This window comes from Argentina silus, assembly GCF_951799395.1.
Source record: "Argentina silus genome assembly, chromosome: 8".
NCBI lineage: Eukaryota > Metazoa > Chordata > Actinopteri > Argentiniformes > Argentinidae > Argentina > Argentina silus.
Window position 1 is genome coordinate 14,576,256 of NC_139662.1, and position 26,851 is coordinate 14,603,106.

At 43.9% G+C, this 26,851-nt stretch overlaps 1 protein-coding gene and 1 long non-coding RNA gene across 3 annotated transcripts in view; both read left to right on the forward strand.

The window, feature by feature from the left end:
* Nucleotides 1-246: 246 nt before the first annotated feature.
* On the forward strand, nucleotides 247-17,793 carry calcrl2 (calcitonin receptor-like 2). 2 transcript variants are annotated; one of them, XM_083675740.1, is made up of 13 exons: nucleotides 247-379; nucleotides 7,903-7,963; nucleotides 8,194-8,359; nucleotides 9,339-9,449; nucleotides 9,824-9,936; nucleotides 10,376-10,467; nucleotides 10,656-10,782; nucleotides 10,873-11,026; nucleotides 11,573-11,633; nucleotides 12,681-12,747; nucleotides 13,571-13,789; nucleotides 14,554-14,595; nucleotides 15,747-17,793. In XM_083675740.1, exons 2-13 carry the CDS (start codon nucleotides 7,907-7,909, stop codon nucleotides 16,023-16,025), a joined length of 1,488 nt encoding a protein of 495 aa, XP_083531866.1. In that variant the 5' UTR covers nucleotides 247-379; nucleotides 7,903-7,906; the 3' UTR covers nucleotides 16,026-17,793. The 2 variants fall into 2 exon arrangements, with proteins under 2 accessions (XP_083531866.1, XP_083531865.1); XM_083675739.1 differs by lacking the exon at nucleotides 247-379 and having other exon boundaries at nucleotides 7,844-7,963.
* Nucleotides 1,726-26,851, forward strand: part of LOC310808728 — a 139,921-nt gene continuing 114,795 nt past the window's right edge. Inside the window, exon 1 of the long non-coding RNA XR_014554372.1 lies at nucleotides 1,726-1,757. This is a non-coding gene — a long non-coding RNA (uncharacterized lncRNA). The remainder of the gene's footprint in view (nucleotides 1,758-26,851) is intronic.

Below are 26,851 nucleotides of genomic sequence, written 5' to 3' on the forward strand. Positions count from 1 at the left end.
CAAAAGACGTATCAATGTCAAAGTTTGAGTTTCTAAGATTGTCTTTGTCTTTGTTATTCTTTCTGTTAAGTTTATTTAGGAATTTCCCCAAAATGATTAGGTAGGCTATTTCGTTTAGACTCTCCCAAAATGATGATTAACGAAATACTAATCATTTTGGGAAATGTTATGTCTGAAATTATGAATAATTGTACATGAATATACTCCGCAAATGAAATTCCTCAAAGGCTTTGTACGGACCGCCCTCTACATCCGTGAGTGTCAGATCAAGTCCTGGTGGCGCGGGCTTGACTGGCCAGTGGACACAGCACGCGAGAATAACACTGGAGCATGTAAAAGAGGAGACGTTCGTAAAGTAGTTAGAAGATCATAAACAAAGGTATGTGCTGTCTGCCTTTACAATTATGTCTTGCTTATTTGGGAGGGTTTTTGCTTGGGTCTAGTGGTCTACTGCAAGGACATTCACAAAAGCTGTTTGACGAACATCTACAGATGTATCTGTGATGATTATTTTAGCGTTTGATTATTGTGTCGAAATCTTATATGATGTCAAATTATAGCGAACATATCGTGTGTGTGTGTGTGTGTGTGTGTGTGTGTGTGTGTGTGTGTGTGTGTGTGTGTGTCTGTGTCTGTGTCTGTGTCTGTGTCTGTGTCTGTGTGCGCGTGTGTGTGTTTTTAGGATGTCCAGCAAGATCATGGTGCTTTGTCTTCAGTCATCTTAAAAAATGAAGTCAGTGAATAATCCCATAGAAGTCTCTCATTTGAAAACGCATTTTAAAAAGAGGGAGGAGTGATAAGCAAGCTGTGACCTGTTGGCTGTGTTGTGTTGACTGTAAGCGTTTATGAATTCTGGAACACATGACAAATTTGTTCATGTTGGCCCATGGCATGGCTGTTGATCAGAGCAAAGCCATGCACCAGAGACAGAACTTAGTAAAACATGGTATAATTATGGTATAGTCAGTAGAGTTCTTCCCAGGACCTTATGTGTGTGTGTGTGTGTGTGTGTGTGTGTTTGTGTGTGTGTGTGTGTGTGTGTGTTTGTGTGTGTGTGTGTGTGTGTGTGTGTTTGTGCATGCTTGCGTGTGCATCGTAGTATGTGCGCAGGTGTGTGTGTGTGTGTGTGTGTGTGTGCGTGCGTTTTCACGTGATGTGGTGGTGTGACTGTTTTGTGAGTAACACTAACTGTAGAGGACAGGTGTCCCTGAGGCTCTGCTGTGGTATGTCAACGTGTCTCCAGGTCTGCTCTCTCTGTGTGTCCATAACATTCAAGTGATGTTTAATGGTGCAGACTCTCTGGTCTGAGGTCCAGTGTATCTCTGCCCTGCCGGCCCCCTGGCCCCCAGGCCCCCATCGCTGCGCATGAGGAACACACAGCCCTGCCAGGCAGCTGTTGAACTAGGAGGTATAAATAGGTGTTATGCCTGCTACTTTAGTCCCAAACCGTTTCACAATCTCACCAAGCCTAACTAACCTCCAATTTATTTTGAGTAGCGGAAGAGAAGAGGCCTGGGGGTTAGTGTTACCTAGCCTATTCTCAGTAATGGAGAGGTGAAAGGACAGTTGGGGGTGGGGGGGGGTCAGGGTTGGGGAAGTTGTGGCTAACTATCTCTGTTGGTATTTTATGTTCTGGATCAGACTTCATATACAGTACCACAGGCATGCTTCACCTCTCAGTAGTATTCATCCCATAGGACATCCAAGAAGAATGTGATACATTCAGGATAGCTGTGTGTGTGTGTGTGTGTGTGTGTGTGTGTGTGTGTGTGTGTGTGTGTGTGTGTATGCAGTGGGTTTGGGGGGAAGATGGTGGGCCGGTGGGAAATGGGCTCTTGTGCAGTGTGTGTAGTGCATTTGTGTGTGTGTGTGTGTGTGTGTGTGTGTGTGTGTTAGAGTTGGGTCACTGCATCCTCATGGCACCGTGACCGTGGCTAGTTCATTAGTTAGTGGGAGAGTAGGAGTGTGTGTAGTGGGAGCAGTGTTTATTTGGGGTATGGTGGTGGGACAGTATGAACCGGGGGGGGGTTGTGCTGTCCTGTACTGTTCGTGCTCACGATGCCCCCCAGGACACAACAGCATGGCATGGCTCCAAGCTTGGGAAAACTATTTTTGGATCCAGCGATGGGAAAATAAGCAAGTCCATAATCACTCAGGAATAGACAGTCAGCCTTGGAAAAGCCTGGAAAAGCCTGGAAACACAACAAAGTCTGTGATTTATAGAGCCATGCAGAGTTGAGAAACGGTCCTCTAGACATACCGTCTGTGAACGGCTGTGAGACAATTGGCCGTGGCTCGGTCATGTATCTGGGGGAGAGGCTTGTGTATGTCATAGAACTCAACCAGGCTGGTGGAGGTAGAAATCGGAGGACGGGCTCATTGTACAGTAACGCATGGAATGCATTGAGGAATGGTATCAAACCACACATGCATTACAATGAGCCATCCTTCGATTTCTACCTCCACCAGCCTCACCTGTACTCAACTAAGTTGCGGAGCAGATTTAGTCTTACTGGATGCTCAGCATAGTTTCATCCTACTGGACCCCCATCGTCAGGAAGACTGGGAACGGTAGATGAGACCATTACCAGTGTTCAGTGATGAAAGTTGTGGTCTCTGTGTTCCCGCCCTATGACCCTGGTCCTTTGTGTCGGTGGAACAATGGAGGGATATTTTTAACATGAGAATAGTTGTTGGTAGAGGGGCAGGACAGGAAGTAGCATGACAACAGAGGAAGAGAGGCCTCTGCCTGCTCCATCCTTCCTGAGGTGTGTGTGTGTGTGTGTGTGTGTGGGGGGGGGGGTATAAACAACCTCCCCACTCTTGACTGTTCCCAGTGAGTTATGACTCAGTGAGTTATGACATCTCAGACCATGTCACCAGGGGAGGCTGGTGGAGGTAGAAATTGGAGGATGGGCTCATAAAACAATGCATGGAACGGAATGAGGAATGGTATCAATTGCAATTCAGTTCCACGCATTACAATGAGCCTGTCCTCCAATTTCTACCTCCACCAGCCTCCCCTGCAGTCTACTGAGGGAAAGTGAGAGAAAGACACAACTTTTAAAGCAAAAGAGGAGCGAGGATAAATTATGTTGCTTTGAAAAGCACTATTTGCTTTTCATGGCTTGTAATAAGCAGCATCAGTACCAATTTATCTGTGACAAACACTGTACAGTTTGTTTCAGAAAACCAAGGTCTCTTCACAGTAAAAGCTTTTCCGTGCTAAAAGCTTGTTTTATCAATCCCCAGCAGCACCAGAGCACATCCCCCTCTGATGTTAGCTTCTTCCCGTCACACTGATTTTGATTCAATTATTTTTCTTTTTTTCAAACTTTCCCAGTTTTTCCCAATTACTCAGAGACATCAGGCCTTGATGACGGCAAGAGGGAATGTGCGTGTCTGTGTGTGTGTGTGTGTGTGTGTGTGTGTGTGTGTGTGTGTGTATTTATGAAAAATCCTCTTATAGTGCCATAGCATCTGTAAGCCATTAGACCAGGCTGACTAATCATTCCATGTTTTTATGAACAATATTTACATTTCCCAGCTTTCCTCTGACGACCCCATGACCCCTGAGAGCAATGACGTTCATTTTGTGTCCTTTTAGGGTTTTAGACTCTGTTGGTGCACCAAACGGATGATTAACGGCTTCATGATGGAAACGGTTGAGGCTTATGACGACATCTACTCACATAATAACACATTGTTGGTTTCAGGATATAGTTAGAGAGTGATATTTTCAAATGTTTTACTTTTTATTTATCTATCTATTCTTGTTCTCTCCATGAGAATATTCGTGTTCTCTCCAGCGCTATACAAAATAAATGCATTCTAAAATGCATTATTATTATTATTATTATTATTATTATTATTATTATTATTATTATTATTATAACACACTGTTGGTTTCAAGATGTAGTTTAAGAGTGACATTTTCAAAGCAGTCCATTTTACAGATCTGTGGGCCACTCATGTTAAGAGTCCTATGGGATTGGTGAGAGAGTTGCTGTGCACCATCAATTTATTTTCCCCTCTTCCCCTTTTCCCCTCTTCCTCTCTGAAGTACAGATGTCAGTGGAGGCTTGTGGAGGTAGAAATCGGAGGATAGCTCATTGTAATGCATCAAACACGTGTGTTTGATACCATTTTTCATTCAATTCAATGCATTACAATGAGACCGTCCTCCGATTTCTGCCTCCACTGGTAGATGTGTAGGGTGAACTGAACTTGAGAAAGGTTAACTACATATTGACTATTCACAGCCAGTCGATACATCCATGGAAGGAATGTCTGGTTGTTGATCAAAAATCAAAGTAACTAAATGATTTCCCAATCATTGATGGTTTTTGTATGTATTGCGTGGGTGATATTATGAGCCATCTGTGAGTGACAGTTTGATGAGTTTAACTGAGTGTTTATGAAAAGCCTCTTAAGTGGTTGCCAAGAGAAACCATTTCTAGCTGTCATTACAGTTTCACACCTGTGACTATTCTGGGCTAACTCAGTGAATGAATATTCATTCAATCAATTGAATGAATTATATCAACATCATTTGCTGTCCATAAATGTCATTTATCTGATATAATCTTTGTAGTAATGTTGTCATAATGCATTACAATTGAACCCGTCCTCCGATTTCTACCACCACCAGCCTCCCCTGACCCAAACTCTCCTTGGTTTCAAGGTAATAAAAAAGGGTTAAACCTTGGTTTATACTGTAAACCTTAAAAAAGGTTTGTCCTGACCTCCAGCTACCCTCCATCTTTTCACTCATCATGAACACCACCAACGAAACAGATATCATCTGTAGCTGGATGCTGCTCATGTCTTTCATCCTGGCAACACGTTACCATAAACAGCCTGATTACAAATCAATGGCTTCTTTGTAGCAGGCTTCTGGCCTCGACACTCATCTACATATGAATTATGATTTGCGGATGCCTCCTGGTCCCGCCTGCTTAGCTTGTGTGATTGTGGAGTTATTAATGAGTGTAATCAGGTGAGGTAATTGAAGCAGCAGATGCTCTAATTAACCTGGAACAATGGCAAACAAAACCAGACTCTCTGATGTGGAACACATTAGTATTCATTCACACATTCACGTTCATAATAAGAAATGTATTTAGTCACCTATGTCATTGTGCTTTCAAGCTTTCAAATGCTTATTCATAGTGTGTGTTCTCTCTTGCAGGGCTAGCGTTATCTTCAGAGAGGAGAGAAAGAAGAGGGAGGGAGAGAGAGAGAGAGAGGAGAGAGAGAGGGACAAAGATAGAGAGAGAGGAGAGAGAGGCGATAGAAAGGGGGGAGAGAGAGATAGAGAGGAGAAAGAGAGAGAGAAAGAAAGAGAGAATTTGGTAGCCAAATTGGCAGTCAAATACCTGGCCTGCTGCCACAACCTTAGGGACAGCCTGTGGAACGACAACATAAATAGTAGCCTAACCTTACTATTGGGAGTAGCTGAACTGCTAATTGCTACTGTTATGTTATTGTTGATTCATCATAATTTCCCTTTCTGTCATTAATTTATATGTCCTTTTCTGTGTGCTTTGGCAATGTCTGACACTCTCTCTCAATTCAATTCTGTTGAGATAATGTCCTTATTTATTTATAACCGGATGTAAAATGCTCCTGTTTTGAATAGAGTGGGTTAAGTCTGGTCTATACCAAATTAGCTTATCCCCTGAGGTTCTTCCCTGTTTTACACCTGGTACTTTGGTGAATGGTCCCACATGTGGTGCAGGGCGGATGTCTCTGTAGTGAGCCTGGTAAACATTAGGCATTAGGGCACAGTGCCTCGACAGATGTACATTGTTATCCATGGTTATGTTGAAGGGGACGTCACTGTGTGGAAAAAGGGTTGATACTGTGATCCCTGCTTCAGGGTATTTATTTGATGCATTGGTTATAGCTTGTTTTATTGATGGGGCCACATGCCCTCCCATAGCTCTTAGGTCATTTATTGTCTGCATCTCTCTCTCTCTCTCTCTCTCTCTCTCTCTCTCTCTCTCTCTCTCTCTCTCTCTCTCTCTCTCTCTCTAAATGAGTAATTGGGTGTTGTAGATGGTGATAGTCAGTGTAACTTCTCTAGCTTGGCGTCCTTAAAGGCTGACAGCTAACATTATGCATCAAGCAGTGGAGACCGTTGGAGGTTGAAATCGGAGGACGGCTTCATTGTGATGCATGGAACGGAATAATACCTTGTTCCTCATTCCGTTCCATGCATTACAATGAGCCCGTCCTCCCGATTTCTACCTCCCCTGGCATCAAGCTACTGTATGCGATGTGGCAAGGCTGTTTCTGTCTAGATAGGTCCAAATGCAGATGGTAGATGATGAAACGCAGAATGCTGTTGCTCTGCAGACTGCTCCAGAATAGTTCGACAGACTAATGTGAATGGAATGGAGATGTTTCTGGGCTATGGGAAGCCAGGTGGTGTACAGAGCAGGTCAGATGAGAGCTTTACAAAGAATCTGTATCACCCTGTGTCCCCATAGGGGGCTGTAGTCAGGTGCCACGAAAGCTTTAGGCCAAAGAGACCCCTATATATAGACCACACATGTTTGATACCATTCCTCATTCCATTCCATGCATTACAATGAGTCCGTCGTCCGATTTCTACTTTCTAGAGAGAGAGAGAAGAGAGCCTGAAAAAGAGAAAGAGAGAAGGTGTGTGTGTGAGAGAGAGAGAGAGATAAAGAAGGGGAGGGAGAGACAAAGAGAAAGAAGTAGGTTTATAATGGTTATTCTGACTCATTCTGCATCACTAAACCTCATCCTCCCAAAGCTCCAAGGCATTCTCTATTTTCCCCTCTATTTCTCTCCTTCCCTCTCTTTGTCTTTCCTTCCCTCTCCCTCCCTGCTGGCCCTCTCTCCCTTGCCTCTTCTTTTGTTCATGTTTTACACTCATAACATTTTCATAACCCTGTTTGAAACAAGATGCTCTCACACAGACTCACAAACCCATATATACGCGTAGAAGGTTCCAGGAGGAATTGGCCTCTCTCGCTGTAAGATAGAGAGAGTCAACATTTGGAGAGGGAGCGTCTAGATTTCCTAGGAGAGGAGGTTTGATACATCATACTGTACATTCATGGATCTCTCTGTTCAGAACATCAACAGTAATCATCCTGGAGATGGTATTGTTTATCAACATGTTCCGTGACCTTTGACCCCCGAGTGGGGCTGTGACCTTCCATTGAGGATGAACTTCCTGTTTATGGCCGTGTTGTAGCCTACATGTTCTGCTGCATGTTTGTTTGTTAATTTGTATCTAACCTAACTAAAGTTTAGAGCCCTGAAATAGGGGGAGTATGTTTAAAACATGTTGTACTTTCTAAATGGTAAACCCAATCTGAAAAAATCCCAACACTGAATTAAAGCTGAGAATGTCTACTTTCATTCCAAAATAGTTCAAACCTGCTTCGCGCTCATTGACAAAAGACTGTGTTGACCCGCCGAGCTAAAGCTAAAGCTTCTCCATCACACAAACAAACTGAACAGAAGGAACACTCATGTATTTATGTTTTATTCACCTCTCTTTCACAGTGTGTCCGCTCGTTGACATACGGTCCATTTAATGGAAACTATTCAGGCTAATCATGTTTAGCATGGTGAGCTGGACCAGATGTCCCTCAGGGAGGATCTGTCCCTCGTAGTGGATCTGTCCCTGTGTGACTCCAGTAACAGCGCTCTCATGCATCTCATTCCTGCCCTGCAGGAGTGTTAGTTGAGGGTGTCAGGGGAGGGTGGTTGAGGTAGACAGGCTCATTAATGCATGGGTGATTGATACCATTCAACATTCCATTCCGTGCATTAAAAGGAGCCCGTCCTCCAATTTTTACCTCTACCAGACCCCTGCTGTCTGTAGATGCTTACTGACAACCCCGGTCTGTGTCCTTACAGAACCATGTGGAGGATCCCATCACTCCGCCTGCTTCTGCCTCTGCTACTGCTCAACACTGAGGTGAGGTGTGTGTGTGTGTGTGTGTGTGTGTGTGTGTGTGTGTGTGTGTGTGTGTGTGTGTGTGTGTGTGTGTGTGTGCATGCGTGTGTGTGTGTGTGTGTTACTTGTCTTATTTCAAATGTGAGAAATCTGGGACATCCACTGTCCAGAGATGTTGCTCAGTGTTCATGGTCCCTGTATACTACAGTGTCTGTATTGAGGTACAGTGAGGTAATCCACCCATCTGACAGGTGTGCCGGGGTGAAGAGGTGGGGGCCATGATGGCGGCGTCGGAGGAGGAGGAGAAGGAGGAGTCTAATGTCCCTATGTCGACCACGGTGACCAGGGCGCAGATCCTCTCAGCCCAGTTTGAGTGCTACATGAAGATCATCCATGAGGCGCCACGCAGCGACAATGGTGACACACACACACACACACACACACACACACACGGGTGTACACACACGGGTGATCACGGGTGCAAACCTGTATGCACAGTATTCACACACACATGCGCACATGTGAGAGAAGGAGAGAGAAAGAGAGAGAGAAGGCAAAACAGAGAGAGAGTGAGAGAGAGAGGGAGAGATAGCGAGAGAGAGAGAGCATGAGCGTGAGAGACAGAGAAGGGAAGCGAGGGAAGTGACTCCTCACAGGTCTGAATGGAGGGAAGTGGTGTCTGTTGACTCCAGGGCCAGGCTGTTGCCTCTACGTAGCTCAGAAAACAACAACCTCTGAGATGTTATTCTTCTATTTCCCCACATACAACAGCCTGCGGTTCAGGCTTCCTTGTATTGTTGATATTGGTCGTGTTTGAAGTGATATGGGCCGGAGCTACACAGCTAGATCGCTAAAGCACTTACAAACAGACACTCGGTCTTCCTACTCCTTAGATTTAATCTATTTGCATAGATTTGCGTTAGTCATCTTAAAACTATATAATTTCAAAACGATTAAAGCAGGATTCTTTGGTATGCATGTTTTCTGTCTCTTTTGGCTTGATGTTGGCGTCATGTTCACAGGGAGTGAGGGAGCGACTGTTATTCCTAGTGTCTTCAGAATCATCTCAATAGCAAACTTATAGTGGATACTGTATAAAGCAGGGGAGGCTGGTGGAGGTAGAAATCAGAGGATGGGCCCATTGTAATGCATGGGAAGAATTCAGGAATGGTATCAAAAACACACGTTTGATACCATTCCTCATTCCATTCCATGCATTATAATGAGCCCATCCTCTGATTTCTATCTCCACCAGCCTCCCCTGATATATAGGAATATACAGGAATGTATAGGAAACATTTTCCCTTGGTTTGTAGAACTGTAGTGTTGTGGTCTAACATAGCCTGCTTGAATGTAGCACATCTGACCCATTCTCATCCACTGGCTCCCCCTGCAGGTACGTTCTGTAACCGCACGTGGGACGGCTGGATGTGTTGGGGCGACACAGAGCCAGGCATCGTTGCAATGCAGCACTGCCCTGAGTACTTCCAGGACTTTGATCCCGCTGGTGAGGCTCACACACACACACACACACACACACACACACACACACACAGTGAGTGAGTGAGTGAGTGATTGAATGACTGACTGACTGACTGACTTAATTAATTAATTAATTAATTAATTAATTAATTAATACATGAATGAATTAAAGCATGAATTCATTAATGCATGAATTAATTAATTAATTAATAAGTCTGACTGACTGTCGGTCTGAATGTCTGACTGTCTGACCAACCGGCTGACCGACTGACCGACCGAATCAATCAATGAATCAATGTATATGTATATGACATGACATATAATATAAGAACCAGACATAGAGTATATTTGCCTCCAGTCTGCCCCCCTGACACCCTCCCCTCCCCCTGTGTCACACAGAGAAGGTGACTAAAGTGTGTAACTCTGACGGCCAGTGGTTCCACCACCCAGAGAGCAACCGTCTCTGGTCCAACTACACCCAGTGTCAAACCTACACCAAGGCCAAGCTCAAGGTACTGTTTGTATCGGAGGAGACCCGAGTTCGAACATGTAGCATTTATTCTAAAGCCGGGTTTCTGAAGGATTGTGATGCATTTGGTTCAGTGAAAGAGACCAACATGACTCTATTGTGTCCTTAAAGCAGTGAATTGATTTTCTATTCAGTTCAATTCAATCCAACTTTATTTATACTCTCAAGGACTACGAGTGTCATGGTAACAGCAACATCAGGTACATATTGTAAAACAACACAGAGACAATTATATAAATTGTATTGCTTCCATTTTTTCCCTCTCTCCAACTCTCCCCTCTCTCTCTTTCCTGTGTCACTGTCTCTCTCTCTTTCTCTCTCTCTCTCCCCTCTCTCCCTCTCTCTCTCTCTCTCTCTCCCTGTCTCTCTCTCCCTCTCTCTCTGTCTCTCTCTCTCTCCCTCTCTCTCTCTCCCAACTGTAGTTTACCTACGGCTTGTACTACCTGGCTGTCGTGGGCCATGGGCTCTCCGTGGTCTCCCTCATCATCTCCCTCTGCATCTTCTCCTACTTCAAGTGAGTTTAGCATGTATTATATATATATAATATATAATATATATATATAATTCATTCATTCACCCACAGAGGCACATGTATACTTCTCCTGATAAAGGAAGAACAATTTACACTGCTCACAAGTGCTTTGATTAAAGGGGCAATCTGTAATTGGCTCCTCACAGCCTCTCTGTTTAAATCCACACTAGGAGCCTGAGCTGTCAGAGGATCTCCCTCCACAAGAACATGTTCCTCTCCTTCATCCTCAACTCCATCTGCACCGTCATCTGGTTCTCCGCTGTGGTTAACAACCAGGAGCTGGCGGCTAACAACCCTGTAAGTACTGTAGCTAACGGCTAGTGGCTAGCAACCCTGTAAGTACTGTAGCCTACAATCCTGTAGCTAACAGCTAGATTGCTCTGTCAGATTGGCTGTAAGATCCTGTCCGTCCTGAACCAGTACACGTTTGGGACCAACTACTTCTGGATGCTGTGTGAAGGGATCTACCTCCACACCCTCATCATTGTGGCCGTGTTCGTAGGAGAGCAGCAGCTGGGGTGGTACTACGTCCTGGGCTGGGGTGAGAGGATATATTTCTTAACCGAGCCTGACTGGCACTAGTGCTACCCCCCTCTCTCTATTCTATCTCAACTCCTTATCTGTCTCTCTCTCTCACACTCTTTCTCGCTGTCTCACTCTCTCTCTCTCTCTATGTCTTACTGAGCCTGACTGTCACTCGTGCCCCCCCCCCCCCCCCCCCCCCCACACACACACACACACACACACTGCAGCCTCACAGTGACACTGATGGGTTGTGGGCAGCCACTGCCTGAGTCCTCTGCCTGACTGACTCATTGTTGTGTCAGTGTCGTCGTCCCCCTCAGCACATATCATGTGACTCACACTTTTAAAAGGCTCAACAAGGCCATCAGAAACACTGTGAAGACCCACAGAGATCATCCAATCCTTCACAGATAATCTATACTGTCATCTTATACTACGCTTTCAATGCCTTGCCCATGAATGTCTCATTGGTGTCTATGAAGCCTGTATGTAGCTCTATGAAGCCTGTCTGTAGCCACTATGTATCAGTCATAGACCCCTTGTCCTGTTGTCTCTCTCCCAGGTTTCCCCATCATCCCTGCCATCACGCATGCTGTGGCCCGCGGCCTCTTCTACAATGACAAGTAACGTATAAGAACCCAACCACCTCTCTGTACTGTGTTTGGTTGAGCATGCTTAGGTTGAACTTAGGTCCGTTGCTGAGGTTGTTGTTGTTGTTGTTGTTGTCGTGGCAACATTGTTTGGGTGCAGCGGTTCTTCTTCCCTTTCTCGTTGGAAGGCTCAGTCCTACTGACACACTGAAAGATCGGACAGATTTCTCAGGATGTCCTTATGCTGTTCTAAGCAGATTGGGGATGTGAAGAGACATAGGGTTGTGAAGAGATAAGAGAGAGGGCGTATCGTTTTCTTTACAGTGTATCAGTGGAGGCTGGTGGAGTCAGGGGTTTGGGTACCATTCCTTATTCCATCCCATGCATTACAATGAGCTCGTCCTCAGATTTCAACCTACGCCAGCCTCCAGTGATATACTGAGATGCACTGCTCCATGAGAGGCTGATAGGATACTGTGGAGAGCAGGGGATGTTGGTGGGGGCAGAAATCAGAGGATACGGGCTTATTGATGGTAGAGCCAGAGGTTGACTACTGTAAGCTCTGGGGCTCTCTCTTGCTCTTCTGATCAGAGTTGTGAGTGCTGAGCAGATTGTGGATGTGAAGAGACCAGAGAGAGAGGGTGTCTGTTTGAAATGAGAATATGAAACAGTAGGATGGCTTTGTTATTGAAGTACGAGTAATAAATACTTGATGCGTTCATCTTCTGTTAGTATTCTATCAGCCTCTCATGTAGCAGGGTATCTCAGGATCTGTATTTCAGTTGAAACCCTAGGGAGCGTCTCTGTGCCTCTTAAGTGAAATCTTCCCCTTAACTTTTTAAGTTAAACTTTGAGTGAGTTGCACTCAAACGCAACTCTTAAGAATCTTTATCATCATCACGGCTTCATCAACTGATCATAAGCCATTCGCACTGTGAATAGAGAACTACTGGTTTGATAAGAGAATTATGTTATATCATCATTTGTAGTTATATTCAATTGGGGACTGATTTCTCTCTCTCTCTCTGTCTCTCTCTCTGTCTCCCTTTCTCTCTCTCCCCCCCCCTCTCTCTCTCTCAGGTGCTGGATCAGCTCAGACACATACCTACTCTATATCATCCAAGGGCCCATTCAGCTAGCACTGATCGTGAGTTATTACCATAGTTAATACCCTGTGTATGTGAGTCTGTGTTTACCTGTGTGTGTCTGTCACTACCTATCTTCTGCCGTAGACTGAAGACTCAGTTCTCTTCAGGCTATATCTTGACTGTCCCTCCTAAAGACCTCTTCATCCCCACTACCCCCCTGTACAGTTTCTCTACTGTAAATGAAAAAAATAAATAATAATAATAATAATTAAAAAAGTAATTTTTCCTTCTTCTAGCATTGTGACTGTCAATAGCCCCTGGTCCTAGCATATATTTGTTTTTCTTATGATGACTGATGTATAGATGATTCACTCACTTTGACAAATGTACTTGTAAGTCACTTTGAATAAAGGTGTCTGCTAAATATCTAAAATGTAAAAATGTGAGCGTGTGTGTGCGTGTGTGTGCGTGTGTGTATGCGTGCGTGTGCGTGTGTGTGTGCATGCGCATGCGTGTGACTTCAACAAGGAACAAACAATAAACATGTTCTGTATCTTAGATACAGGCAGAGGAAATCCAAAGTGGACAGTACAAACATATGTCATGTAATAGTGTCATTTTGACCTTGTGAGTTTGAGTTGTGAGTAATAAGTCCATACACCTATGGGCTATTACTGAACAAGTGTGTCAAAACAAATCAGACTGGATTCAGAGTCAGATCTTTTATTTCCCTCTCCCGTCTCTCTCCATCAATCTCTCTCACTCCATCCCTTAACCCTCCCCCTAATCCTCCCCCTCCCTCCCGACTCCCTCCTCCCTCCACCCTCACTCCCTCCTTCCCTCCATCCCTCCCACCCTCCGTCCCCCCATCCCTCTCTCCAGGTGAACCTGTTCTTCCTGCTCAACATTGTGCGTGTGTTGATCACCAAGCTGAAGGTGACCCACAGTGCTGAGTCCAACGCCTACATGAAGGCAGTCCGTGCCACTCTCATCCTAATCCCCCTGCTGGGGGCCCAGTTCATCCTGGTCCCCTCGAGGCCAGAGGGACGCATTGCCAGGAACATTTATGAGCTCATCATGCACATCTTCACACACTTCCAGGTACAGTACAGTAGGGAGGAGAACATCTTCACACACTTCCAGGTACAGTACAGTAGGGAGGAGAACATCTTCACACACTTCCAGGTACAGTATAGTAGGGAGGAGAACATCTTCACACACTTCCAGGTACAGTACAGTAGGGAGGAGAACATCTTCACACACTTCCAGGTACAGTACAGTAGGGAGGAGAACATCTTCACACACGTCCAGGTACAGGAGAGACGAGGACTGAGTGCTGCTGCTTATACACTCACATGGGGTAAAGATGTACAAGATGTATTCAAGGTGCTCTTTGAATAGGGTGCAGGCTCATTGTAATGCATGGAACGGAATGAGGAATGGTATCAAACATGTGTATTCCTCATTCCATTCCATGCATTACAATGAGCCTGCTCTCTGATTTCTACCTCCACAAGCCTCCCCTGACAGCTGCAAGTACACTCTATTCACACACAACCAAGTGGTCACCCTGCCACTTTTTGGGGGAAACAGCTGAGGAATAGGGCTGGAGAAATGTAACCACTCTCAAATGTATAGACGGAGCTCTGGATGCAAGGATTGGCCTTCCATGAGATCAAAATGACAGTTTTACCCATGTTTTGAAGCTATACTATACAATGTTGGTTTACAGTTACATTGTTTACAAACTAGGGAGTAAAACAAGCTTACCCCCCCTCCCCCTCCCTCCCCAAGAGAGATAGAACCAGTATAATTGGTCTCCTTTAATCTAGAGAAACATTCACTGAACCCTTCTCATTTTACAGGGGCTCCTGGTGGCAATCATATTCTGTTTCTGTAATGCTGAGGTAAGTGTCTTTCAGTGTGTTATTACATCCTCAGAGATAGCTCACCGTACGAATACGAGGCTGTAATTACCTCACAGCTGCATCTGAGAGATAGACTTGAAGTCGACAGAATATGGAATATTGTATTTCCTAGTCAAATTCTTATTCATTCTTCTAACCCAAACACACCCCTGCATGTTTGATTATTATGCCCAGTCTGGCTACTAACATACATGTTTTGTTTAGTAACAGTATTACATTCTCTCTCAAGAATGTACTGCATTTGTCTGCCAGTGATTATTTAGACTAAAGGGTTCTACAGTTGTGATTACTGAGTTCAACATCAGTTATTATTGAGAGGGGTCTACATCAGGGAGGCTGGGTAGGCAGCTGTTTTTGATGTTGTGCTTTAGCCATATCTATGTATATACTGTTTATCTATCTATCTATCTATCTATCTATCTATCTATCTATCTATCTATCTCTGTATATACTGTTTATCTATCTATCTATCTATCTATCTATCTATCTATCTATCTATATCTATCTATCTATCTATCTATCTATCTATCTATCTATCTATCTATCTATCTATCTATCTATCTATCTATCTATCTATCTATCTATCTATCTATCTATATACTGTATATATATCTATCTATTTTATCTACTATATCTATCTACCTATCCATCTATCTATGTATATACTGTAGATCATTGTCTCTAGCTAGCACACATGTTATGAAGTAGGCTAATTCTCCGTCCTCTCTAGCAGTTGTCTCAGCCTGACCATGCCTGACAGAACATGTCAGGGGGCGATAGAGGGGAGGGGGAAGAGTTTGTGTGTGACACCTGTCAGGTCAGGTTCCTGTAGCATAGCCCTGAAGGGAGTCTGCAGGGAGAGGGAGAAGGGAGCCAGATGAACTCACACTATAGCAAACAAAGGACGCTTTCCCCATACACAGATTAAGCCTACTGTACTACGAGTCTCAACAGCATCTTCAATGGAGATTGTCCATTTATGGTTCATCACTAGGCTTCATCACTAGGCTTCATCACTAGGCTTAATCTGTGTACAGAGAACCAACCCATAAAGATAAAAGCATCTATCATACCTTCTTAGCTTCTATTTCAACCTGTGTCATTCCTCAACCACCCCCCCCCCCCTCCAGGTGCAGAGCGCTCTAAGGAGGAAGTGGGGTCGTGTGAAGGCTGTGTGGAGAGGAAGCCTGGTGACTAGCGACTCCCACTGTAACTACCACACCAACTCCTCCGTGAGCCGTGCCACCGTCTGCCTGGAGGTCAGCGCTCCCGCCGACGACAACAACGGGAGGAAAGGCAGCGTCGTCCACCGGGCCAATGGGCAGAGCAAAGGCAAACGCTGTTCCAATGGGGAGGCGGCAGGGGAGGCGGAAATTCCTCTCAAGATCCTGGAGACCACAGACATCTGAGAGCACAGACCGGCTGTCACTTCCTGTACGCATCACACGCTGGTCACTGATTGGCTCACGACACTCACAGCATGTCCACATGCAGAGCGATGGAAGGAAGCATGATGTTTTGTATGTAAAGGACAGCACCCAACAGAGCACATCGACTTTTTCTAATATTGGAAATGTTGGAATCACATGCTTAGAGTATTGATCCTCTTCACATGGTATGCATGAAAGCACAAAGACACATATTCATACACACTCTCGCCACTCTCTCTCTCACTCATTCATTCACTCACTCACACACTCACACACACACTCACACACACACACACACACACACACACATACACACACACACACACACACACACACACACACACACACACACACACACACACAGGGTCCAATTGATGCTTTGCAGACAGATGTCCACCCAGATGAAAAAAACATTTTACTGTTGCTTCATTGTTACTCAGTGTTGGCCCTCCTTTTGTGCAAGAGAAAGTTTGGAACCAATCACGTGATGGAAGGAAATCAATTATCCAATGAGAAGGGTTACATCTAGGAAGGTTGTCCTCTAAAGCTGACTATGTAATTATATGTCCTGTATTCTACTGTTTGTACAGTACTTTATATGTAAGCCTACTTATATTTTCAATCTTGTTTGTTTTTCTTGCTGCGTGTTTGTTCTCTTTGAGACTGCTGCTTATACAAAATTGAAAGATGCTCTGATCAGAGCCTGTTGTTGTGATGTCATTTCAACTACATGGCGTGTATTTAACTGTGTGTTACGGACTTCAGGTCCCTAAGTGGATACAGAATGGTTTGTTTAGTTGGACTGCACAGACCAGATACCACGTCGGTCGTTGATTTAGGGGATGACTTGGATGTCTGCTTTCTTAGAGATAATCTTTATACCAAGGGATATAGGCCCAGTACACTCCTACAGTATACTGCATATATACTGTACTGCACTCCGGCGAGCATCAACATCCAGTCATGCATCCAACTGCAATGGAGTTGTGTACAAAGAGCCGATGGCGCTCTGAGCTGAAGAGCTTTAGTGACATCGCCGTGACAACGTCTGGGGTTGTTGTGTGTGGGAGATGAGAAAGAATACTTGCCACAGAGTTACTGTCCATCAGTGGAGGCTGGTGGAGGTACAAATCAGAGGACGGGCTCATTGTAATGCATGGAATGGAGTGAGGAATGGTGTCAAGCGTGTGTTTGACACCATTCCTTTGACACTGTTCCTCATTCCATTCCATGAGTTACAATGAGCCCATCCTCCGATTTCTGCCTCCAGCAGCCTCCACTGCTGTACATGAATAGATAGTATTCTCAGGGATGGAAATGGGGGGGGGGGTTTCCCTTGTGAATCCATTCCATTTTCACCACTGGGTATATCCACTTATTCCAATTCTGTGATTCTGGCAATGTTTGAGTGATCTAAAGTATAGATATACACTGAACTAGAAAGGTGTGCAGGTCAAAATAGTCACTGTTGTATCCAGTATTATTTTACTACACTTTTGCAAATGTTGTTCATTAAGTTCCTCTATGTACAATCTCTGAACATCTTTGAGTATAGCTCAGTTAAACTAGGCCTTTATCTTTGTACAATATGAGAAGTGAGGAGAGATTTTACAATGTAGTGTTATTGAAAACATTCCACTTTAACTTCCAAAAAATGTTGAATTGAAGAACTACTTTCTATACCTTTTTAACAATGGCTATGATGTATGTTAAGTGGAACAAAATAACATTTTAAATAAACTGTCATAATTTTGTTTTGGGTTTGACTTTTCATTTCCATTGAATTACAGTTGGCGATGTGTGAGTATTATTTGTATAATGTACAGTAAGTCAGAATCAGAATCTAGTTTAGCCAGGGGTCATAAGCATGTTATTAAAAGATATACTGTAGACCACCCACAGTGAAAAGCTTTTGATAATCAACTCACTTTCAGTTTTACTTCATCTTTCAAATGGAAAAGCTGAATTTTGCTTTTAATAAGTGGATGCAAGGAAATCCTTTTTTAAGCCTGTTTTCTTCATAGACAGATGAAAGTATTTCTTTGAATTTATTAAATTATGTATTTCTAAGTCTAAGTATTTCTGTATGAATGCGTTCCCACTGGGAATGAATGTCCCCTTGTATGGGTTGATTAGGCTACAGTGGTGTTTAGCTTGATTGTGTAATGGAGAGAAGCCTACATTGCATACTAGGTCACATTGACCGAACAAGCATTCCTACTCCTGATTGGACACAGAACGTGTTATAAATTAGTCTTTACATCCAAGAGCCTCCCTGTACAGCAGGAGAACTGGCTCATTTACTTGGGCTATCAAAATATGGAAAACGGAACGGATTTTCTTTCAGTCTGATTGGTGTGGTATTTTAAACCTTCAGATTTCCATCGAGATAATCCATCTGTCTATTTCTTTTCAGTGCTGACCATTGGTTTCAAAAGGACTTCCCTGAATAAATAAAGGATACAATTAGCATTTTGGATCACTTGCTTACAAGGTCTAGAATCTCCGCTGGTGTAGGCGACATAGTACACATAAGATAATATCACATGACTCAAATAATCAGTCCATCTGTTTATATAACGCGATGTCGTTCTTCCCCTTTCATACAACTAGTGGATTTTCGGTTATTTAGACATTTTGCATATGATAGTGCACTTCAGACTTTCACAAACACGGAACTATGTCATTGTTTACAATCAAATGACTGATATTGAGAAATGTTACTGTTGTCTCAAAAGGACGAGGTCCTACCGAGATTTGAACTCGGATCGCTGGATTCAAAGTCCAGAGTGCTAACCATTACACCATAGGACCGGATGAGAACGAAGCTGTCCAATGTGCGTTTATAAAAAAATGTCAATACTTTTTCTCCAGGAAAAGTTGACTAAGAACGTTGACTAATTTACTTTTTATGAATGCGCAGCCATTTTCAGCATCATCATGCTTTTGCTAACTAGCTAACTAGCCATCTCCTCGCTAGATTGCTTTGAACTACAAGTTGCAATGCTAGCTAGCTATTCCGGCAGTCTTGCATTTATTCCAGTAGAGCTGTCATACAAATGACAGAAAATATCTAACTGTCCTGTCGTGTAGAATGGAGTCTTTCTCCGCTGATGCGGATAAAAATGTGTTTCAAGGTTGGGTGAATTCGGGTAATCTGGGACATTTTTTTTTACTTCTCCGATTTATCTATCTGACACATTAGATCAACACATTAGACCTTCTGAAATCCCTAAGATGTTTTCTAACCACACCAGAAGAAAGAATGTAGATGTCATACCCAGAGGAGACATGCCACAACTATTAGTGTTCTTTGTGCCAAAAAACTAATTCTGCCTGAATTTGATAATCAGGGACAGGTCACTTTGTAATCTGGGACACTTGTATTAAATCACCTTACTTTAAGCAACAATTAGATTAACATATCATTAATTCGGTTATTCATTTAAATTCTCCATTCTATTAAAATTGGGGCTACTTGGGGCACCTTGCAGGTGAGAGACCCATCATCATCTATCACGCCATTATCTTCTGCACATGTTTTGTGATACCAATGGCTGCAGACTGCACAGGACAACCACTCTTCTGTGCTTTTGGGATCGTATCTGTCCCCATATGCATGGTGGCAGATGGTGCATGGCTCCTCCTTCTTCTTCTTGGGATTTAGCTTTGGCTTTGGCCCTTTTCCCTTGCCCTTCCCCTGCACGTAGGCGAAATGTTCATCGCTTGTGAAGTTCATGGACGGTGGTGTGTGTCTTCACAAGCTCTGCAAGGACATTTTCATCTTCTTGGGAGATAAAGGGCTCCCTCCCGATTGTGTGCTTGTGGTCCCCTGTGCCTTTGACTCTGGCCAAAAAAGGAAGCTGAGGGACGCCACCTGCCTGCACTAGCTCCCTGTACTCAGCTAATGCTCCCTTCAATATAGTCTCACTCCATTGGCTTAGCTTCTTCCTACTTCTCTCATTTCCCTCTCTCTCTCTCTTCCTCGCTCTTTCTGTGGCCCTCTCGTTTCCTGACGCTGCGGTGCCATTGTATTCTGTAATACATTTCATTGAGTTAATTATAGGTCATGGATATTTCCATATTTTAGCTGACTAATGACTCTCACATTTGTACATGATCAACAACTACAAAATACTGTGTGTGTGTGTGTGTGTGTGTGTGTATGTGAAAGAGAGAGAAGGATCAGGTATGGCAGTGGTGAAGAGAAAGAGAGAGAGAGAGAGAGAGAGCGTGTGTGTGTGTGTGTGTGTGTGTGTGTCTACAGAACATTGTCTACCGGCATTAGACTTATAAACTTTGAATAACTATGTATGCAACTTCAGGAAGTCCCTAAATGCATATTTCCCCCATTTGAAGAACTTAAATGACTGTCCCAGATTACCCTAAGCATGCCGTCTTACCTCTCAATCAAGAAAAAAACAAAAAAAACAACTAGCACTTTAATGCATATTTTGTTGCTTGAATAGATCACAAACATAATTTGATAACAATTAAGGACATTGTCTTATTTATGACAGATTTATATCCTTAACATTAATCTTTTCATTGACCTTGTCATGCAATTCCCAGGGAGCTTCCTGATTGACAAGTGCCCTTTCTGTGACATCACCCCATGAAGTCATGTGATTTCAGTCACATGACATCCATGCTAAACCTATAGTAAAAGTCCTGTTGACTATATTGTTGTTAGAAATAAACACACTGGAGGTTAGGTGTCCTACATTACCCAATGTCCCAGATTACCCGAATTCACCCTTACATGATTTAAATAAATATTTCAGTACTTTGGTATTTATTTCAGTTTCATGTGCACACAGAATGTCATCTGAGGTGGTGGGTGCCAGTGCCATATGATAAATAAATAATGGTTTCATACTTTCTATTAATGATTGCATGTTAAAGCAAAAGCAACATGTTCGAAGGGAGTTGAGGTGTGAACTTGATTTCATTAATTATTTATCCTCCCTCTTGGATTTAGCACTCTCTAAGCACACACACACACACACACACACACACACACACACACACACACACACACACACACACACACACACACACACACACACACACACACACACACACACACACACACACACACACACACACACACACACTGAAAACTCCAGTCCCAATGTCCCTATAGCATGCATATACTGTAAGTGCCATTGTTTATGTATCTATGTATCTGGCAGCCATTGGCAGTGTATACATATTATATCACCATAACAACCAAATAATTACATAATTATATACTGAAAAGAGCAGTCAAACAGAACTCCAGCTAAGGGAGCATGTCATTTCACAGTTAGTTGAACACCACGCTTGTGAAAGATTACCCTCAGAGATTAGCACACAATGAAACACTCAATTTAGTCTTGGTTTTACTGGACAGCACATTTAGCAGTAGGCTCAGGGTTGGGGTTAGTCTATGTAAACTGCCATCACTGCCACTCTTTGTGGCGCACAATAAAAATAACCCTGCCCTGCTTGTCTATATTGACTGGTTCTTTTATAAACATGCTTTTACACTATTCCTTTGCTATTTCTATTCAAGAACCAAGAAACACTATGATGCATTGCAGCCATTTTGGTTAATTGTACTGATTACAAGATGTGGTTCCAGGTTCCAGGTTGCTTCTGCTATGTTCCATTATTTCAGTTAACTGCTGTAACAAGGACCCACGTGCGCCCCAACTGAAAGTGGGTTAATACAGAGATGTTCCATGCTTCCATCAACAAGTCTTCATGGAGAGCAAAGGTGTGAGTCACATGATAACCACCAGAGGGTGATAGACTACTAAAGATTTCCTTGCAGCTTGAGCAGTTTTATCATTATAGGAATGATTAGTCTTTTCAACTTATGTTTATTTCTTCTGATAGCATGGATGATTGACATCATTATGAGCTATTCTAGTAGAGGAATTCAACATTTAAATGGGTAAAATGTACCTACATATAATGTAAAAGCGTGTCTCAGACCTTATCCATGGGCCCTATCAGTGGAGGCTAGTGGAGGTAGAAATCAGAGGATGGGCTCATTGTAATGCATAGAATGGAATGACGAATGGTATCAAACTTTGAAACCATACAATGAGCCTGTCCTCAGAATGTTTGATACCATTCCTCATTTCATGCATTACAATGAGCCCGTCCTCCAATTCCTACCTCCACCAGCCTCCCCTGGGATTTAATATATACCCTAAGATGGACGAAGGGATACATTACTTAACGCTGCGGGGCTTGTGTGGCCATCTATCTGCTAAGGAACAGCCCCACATGACAGGAGGGAGTCATCAATTACAATGTATCTGTTTTTCTAATCTTCCCAGACTGACAGCGCACTGGGACATCCACCAATTTTTTATGTTAATTAATGGTCTTCTTCTCGTGTCACTCTTGTGGATCGGGCCGGGTGTAATAAATAGACATTTTTCAATAGAAATTTTTCGTTTTTAAATTTCAAGCATTAGGATGCAAACTGACACAGAAGCGTTGCCTTTGACAACCTCAGACGATCCATAATCCCAGTCAGACTATCTAATTTGGGCTAAGACCCTGATTAGCGCTAATCTCAACTTTTGCCTAATTGGTGCGTCCAGGACCCCTGGCCTTCCTGTCTAAGCTGGATTGCAATGTTCCGTGCTGTGGAAGATGTGTGTGTGTGTGTGTGTGAGTTTGTGTGTGTGTGTCTGTGTGTGTGTGTGTGTGTGTGTGTGTGTGTATGTGCGGGCGTGCATGCATTGGTGCATTGGCCTTCCTACTTAACCAATCAATAAGCCTGATGGTGTCTAATGGATGCCCTTGTTACTGACCCCTAGGAATGCCAGGCCGTCAGTTGCTAAGCCAATCAGACGAGGACATGACTTGGAGCGATGGAATGGTCAGATTGGCAGTTGCTTGTCCTTCTTCCAGACTTATAAAATAAAAGACGTGTGTTTAATTGTGTGAGGTGAAAGGTTCTCTCAAAAAAGTTCTAAATTCTATGTTCTATGTTCTATTCTAGATTCATTTGTGGTGAAGACTTTTATCAGTACATTTACATTTTTGACATTTAGCAGATGCCTTTATCCAATGCGACTTACAACAAATACTTTTGTCTAAGTAAGTGAATCATCTATACATCAGTCATCATAAAAAAAAAAATGTATATGCTAGTACCAGGGGCAGTCACAATGCTAGAAGAAGAATGACCTTTTTTAATATATATATTTTTTTTTATTTACAGTAGAGAAACTGTACAGGGGGGTAGTGGGGATGAAGAGGTCTTTAGGAGGGACAGTCAAGATGTAGCCTGAATAGATGGGTCTTCAGTCTACGGCGGAAGATAGGTAGTGACTCTGCAGTCCTGACAGCAGTGGGAAGCTTGTTCCACCAGCGGCTCGCCAGGACAGTGAAAAGCTGTGACAGAGTAGCGCAACCGAGTAGCGCAGGACAGTAATCCTCTCCAAGTCACCTGGTGAGAGCGATTGGCCAGATAGGATGCAAACCAGGAGAGTGCAGAGCCAGAAATGCCCAGTCCTGAGAGGGTGGAGAGAAGGATCAGGTGGTTTACTGTGTCGATTGCAGCAGACAGGTCCAGAAGAATGAGAACAGAGGAGAGGGAGGAAGCTCGAGCGGAGTGGAGGGCCTCCGTGACAGCAAGGAGAGCAGTCTCAGTAGAGTGCCCAGCCTTAAAGCCAGATTGGTGAGGGTCAAGGAGATTGTTCTGAAGGAGATAGTGAGACAGTTGGTTGAAGACAGCACGTTCAAGGGTTTTAGATAAGAAGGAGAGAAGGGATACCGGCATAATTATGGACAGCAGACGGGTCAAGAGTTGGTTTCTTGAGAAGAGGCTTGACTCTGGCTGTCTTGAAGGCAGCTGGGACAGATCCTGTGGATAGAGAGGATTGATTATGGTGGTAAGGAATGGAAGGAGGTCTTTGGAAAACGCATTGGTAAAGGGGGAGGGGATAGGATCAAGGGGGCAGGTGGTTGCCCGCTTGGATGTGACCAGTTTTAGAATATCATCAGGGGAGAGAGCTGATAAACCAGAGACTGAGTGTAGCGCAATGGATTTGGGAGGAGTGGTAGCAGTGTTGGCGAGAGGTAGAGAGAAAGAGCTGCTAATGTCATCAACCTTCTTTTAAAAGTAGGTGACAAAGTCATCTGCAGACAGGGAGGAGGGAGGAGGGGAGGAGGTGGGTTGAGGAGTGAGGAAAATGTGGAGAACAGTTTCCTTGGGTCAGAGGCAGAGGATTGAATTTTGGAATGGTAGTAAGAAGCTTTAGCAGCTGATGCAGAGGAGGTGTAGTTGAGGAGGAGAGAGAGATAAGGTTTTAGGTCATCAGGGAAGCCGTTTTTTCTCCATTTCCTCTCAGCTGCCTGAAGCCCTTCTACAAGCTTGCAGGGTTTCAGACAGCCAAGGAGCACATGGAGAGGATCGTGCTGGCCTTGAGGTCAGTGGACAGAAAGAGTCGAAGAATGAGGAAAGAGTGGACAGGAGGGTGGAGGAGGCTGCATCAGTGGATAGAAGGGAGAAGGATTCAACAGAGGGTAGGGAGGATAAGACAGAGGAAGAGAGAGCGGTGAGGGAGAGGGTACGCAGGTTGCGACGAAAGGATACAGTGGGTAGAGTCTGACTGGGAGGGGGTGGAAATGAGGGGAAGGAAGAAGGATACAAAATGATGATCAGAAACTGGAAAAGGGGTAACAGTAAGGTTGGAGGTATGGGAGGATCTGGTGAAGACATAAGGTCGTAAGGAGGAGAGAAGGTCAAGTATTTCATACAAGTGAAGCTTCTCTGACTGGATGTTGAAGTCACCCAGTAGTGAGAGTGGTGTGCCGTCCTCAGGGAAGAAGCTGAGAAGGACATCCATCTCTTCTAAGAAGTCACCAAGCTGACATAACAACAATGTGAAGTTTGACAGGGGAGGTGACAGAAACAGCATGGAATTCGAAGGTGGATATGGACAGGTGTGACAGGGGAAGGACATTATGTGACCAGTCCTGTGCCTCCCCCTCGACCAGAGAGTCTAGGGGAATGAGAAAACAAGAAGGCATCAGAGAGGGCTGCCGGAGTAGCTGTGTTTTCCGGTGTAATCCATGTTTCTGTGAAAGCAAGGAAGTGGAGGGACATGAAGCAGGCGTAAGCTGAGATAGCCTCTGCTTTCCGAACAGCTGACTGGCAGTTCCAAAGTCCTCCCGCAACAGTGAGGTTGTAGTTAGTTGAGCATGGTGGGTAGACTAGATTAGATGGGTTGTGAGGGGGGGTGTAGCGTCTATGTGTCCTCCTGAGGGATGAAATAACAGGAATGGGGAGAAAGCACATTGTGATATTTGCCAGTATAGAGATAGAGGGTTTGTGGCAATACAAGATGTAGGTAGCACTCAATACACTCAGAGAAGTGAAAAAATAATCAAATAGGATAACAATACTTTGTAGTTTTGCCTTCCACTCAGACCTTCCTCTTTGACCATCAGGATAGAAGTGCAGATTCTGTAATTGCGAGACAAGCTTCACCACTCAGTCCAAATGTATTTAGTTCTAGTCAAAGCTGAGTAGGGACTTAAATACCTGTACATTAGGCTCATCAAGTAAATGCACTGTCAGCGACCAACAATGTCCCCAAGCTGAAGCCAGGGCACTGTACAGTAATTGCTGTTTTCAGATCAATCCTAAATTGAACTGAAGTGGAGCTGTAAAAAGAGAGATGTGGATGAAAGCTTTTCATTCCCTCTCTATTAACTCTGCTCTTTATTTCTCTCCCTCTCTCTCTCTCATACACTAGTCTTTCTTCTCTACAGTCTCTCTCTACGTACCCTCCTCTCCCTCCATCTCTCTCTCTCCCTCCCCATCCCTCCACCCCTCCCTCCCTCCCTCCCTCCCTCCCTCCCTCCCTCCCTCCCTCCCTCTCTGGACACATCTCAATAGAACAAACAAATAAATTCCTATTTTGTGGCGTCCAGGTAACAAGCTGCAGTTTGTAGCCGTAGAATTTGAGCTATGTCAAGTCAGACCCAGAGCAAACACAACAGCGTACAGATTTAGTGCCTAAAGTTTGGTTCCTGGGGAATGAATGAGGAGTATTTGTGTTGCGTCTCAATACTTCTCCTGTCACATGGGCCGTTCCTGTGTGGCTTAGAGAGTGTGTGAGGACGCATAATCTATCACCAGCCATCTCCAACTGGCTACGTAAGTCAGGGGAGGCTGATGGAGGTAGAAATCGGAGGACGGGCTCAATGTAATGCATGAAATGGAATGAGGAATGGTATCAATATCATACCATTCCTGATTCCATTCCATGCATTACAATGAGCCCGTCCTGCAATGTCTACCTCCACCAGCCTCCCCTGCTGTACTGTATGAAGACTTGATTGTGTTTTGGGAAAAGGATGGTGATCCTATTGTTAAAACTGAGATAGTTAGATTTATTGCATGTTTGTGTTGTGGACAATATCATCATTCTTTATGTACGTAGTCTTTATGGTGCATTCAGTCGCTTCATATAAAGTCAGCTGTATAGTCTGAGCTGTAGGAAAGAGAGTTTGCATTTGAACACACCTTTATTGTACACCAAGTGAATCATACATGTGTACCACACAAAAAAGAAACAGGAAGGAAGGACGAGAGAGACTAGGCTACAGCATGAGAAAGAGACTGACAATCTGCCACACACACAAAAAAACAAACAGAAAGAAGAGAGAAACTAGGCTACAGCATGAGAAAGACACTCAAAGCAGCTTCTCACCTCATTTGACTGTCCCTCTCAACCACTGAAATCTGCAAACCTGGACGATGATGTTGGACATGTTTATTTTTATCA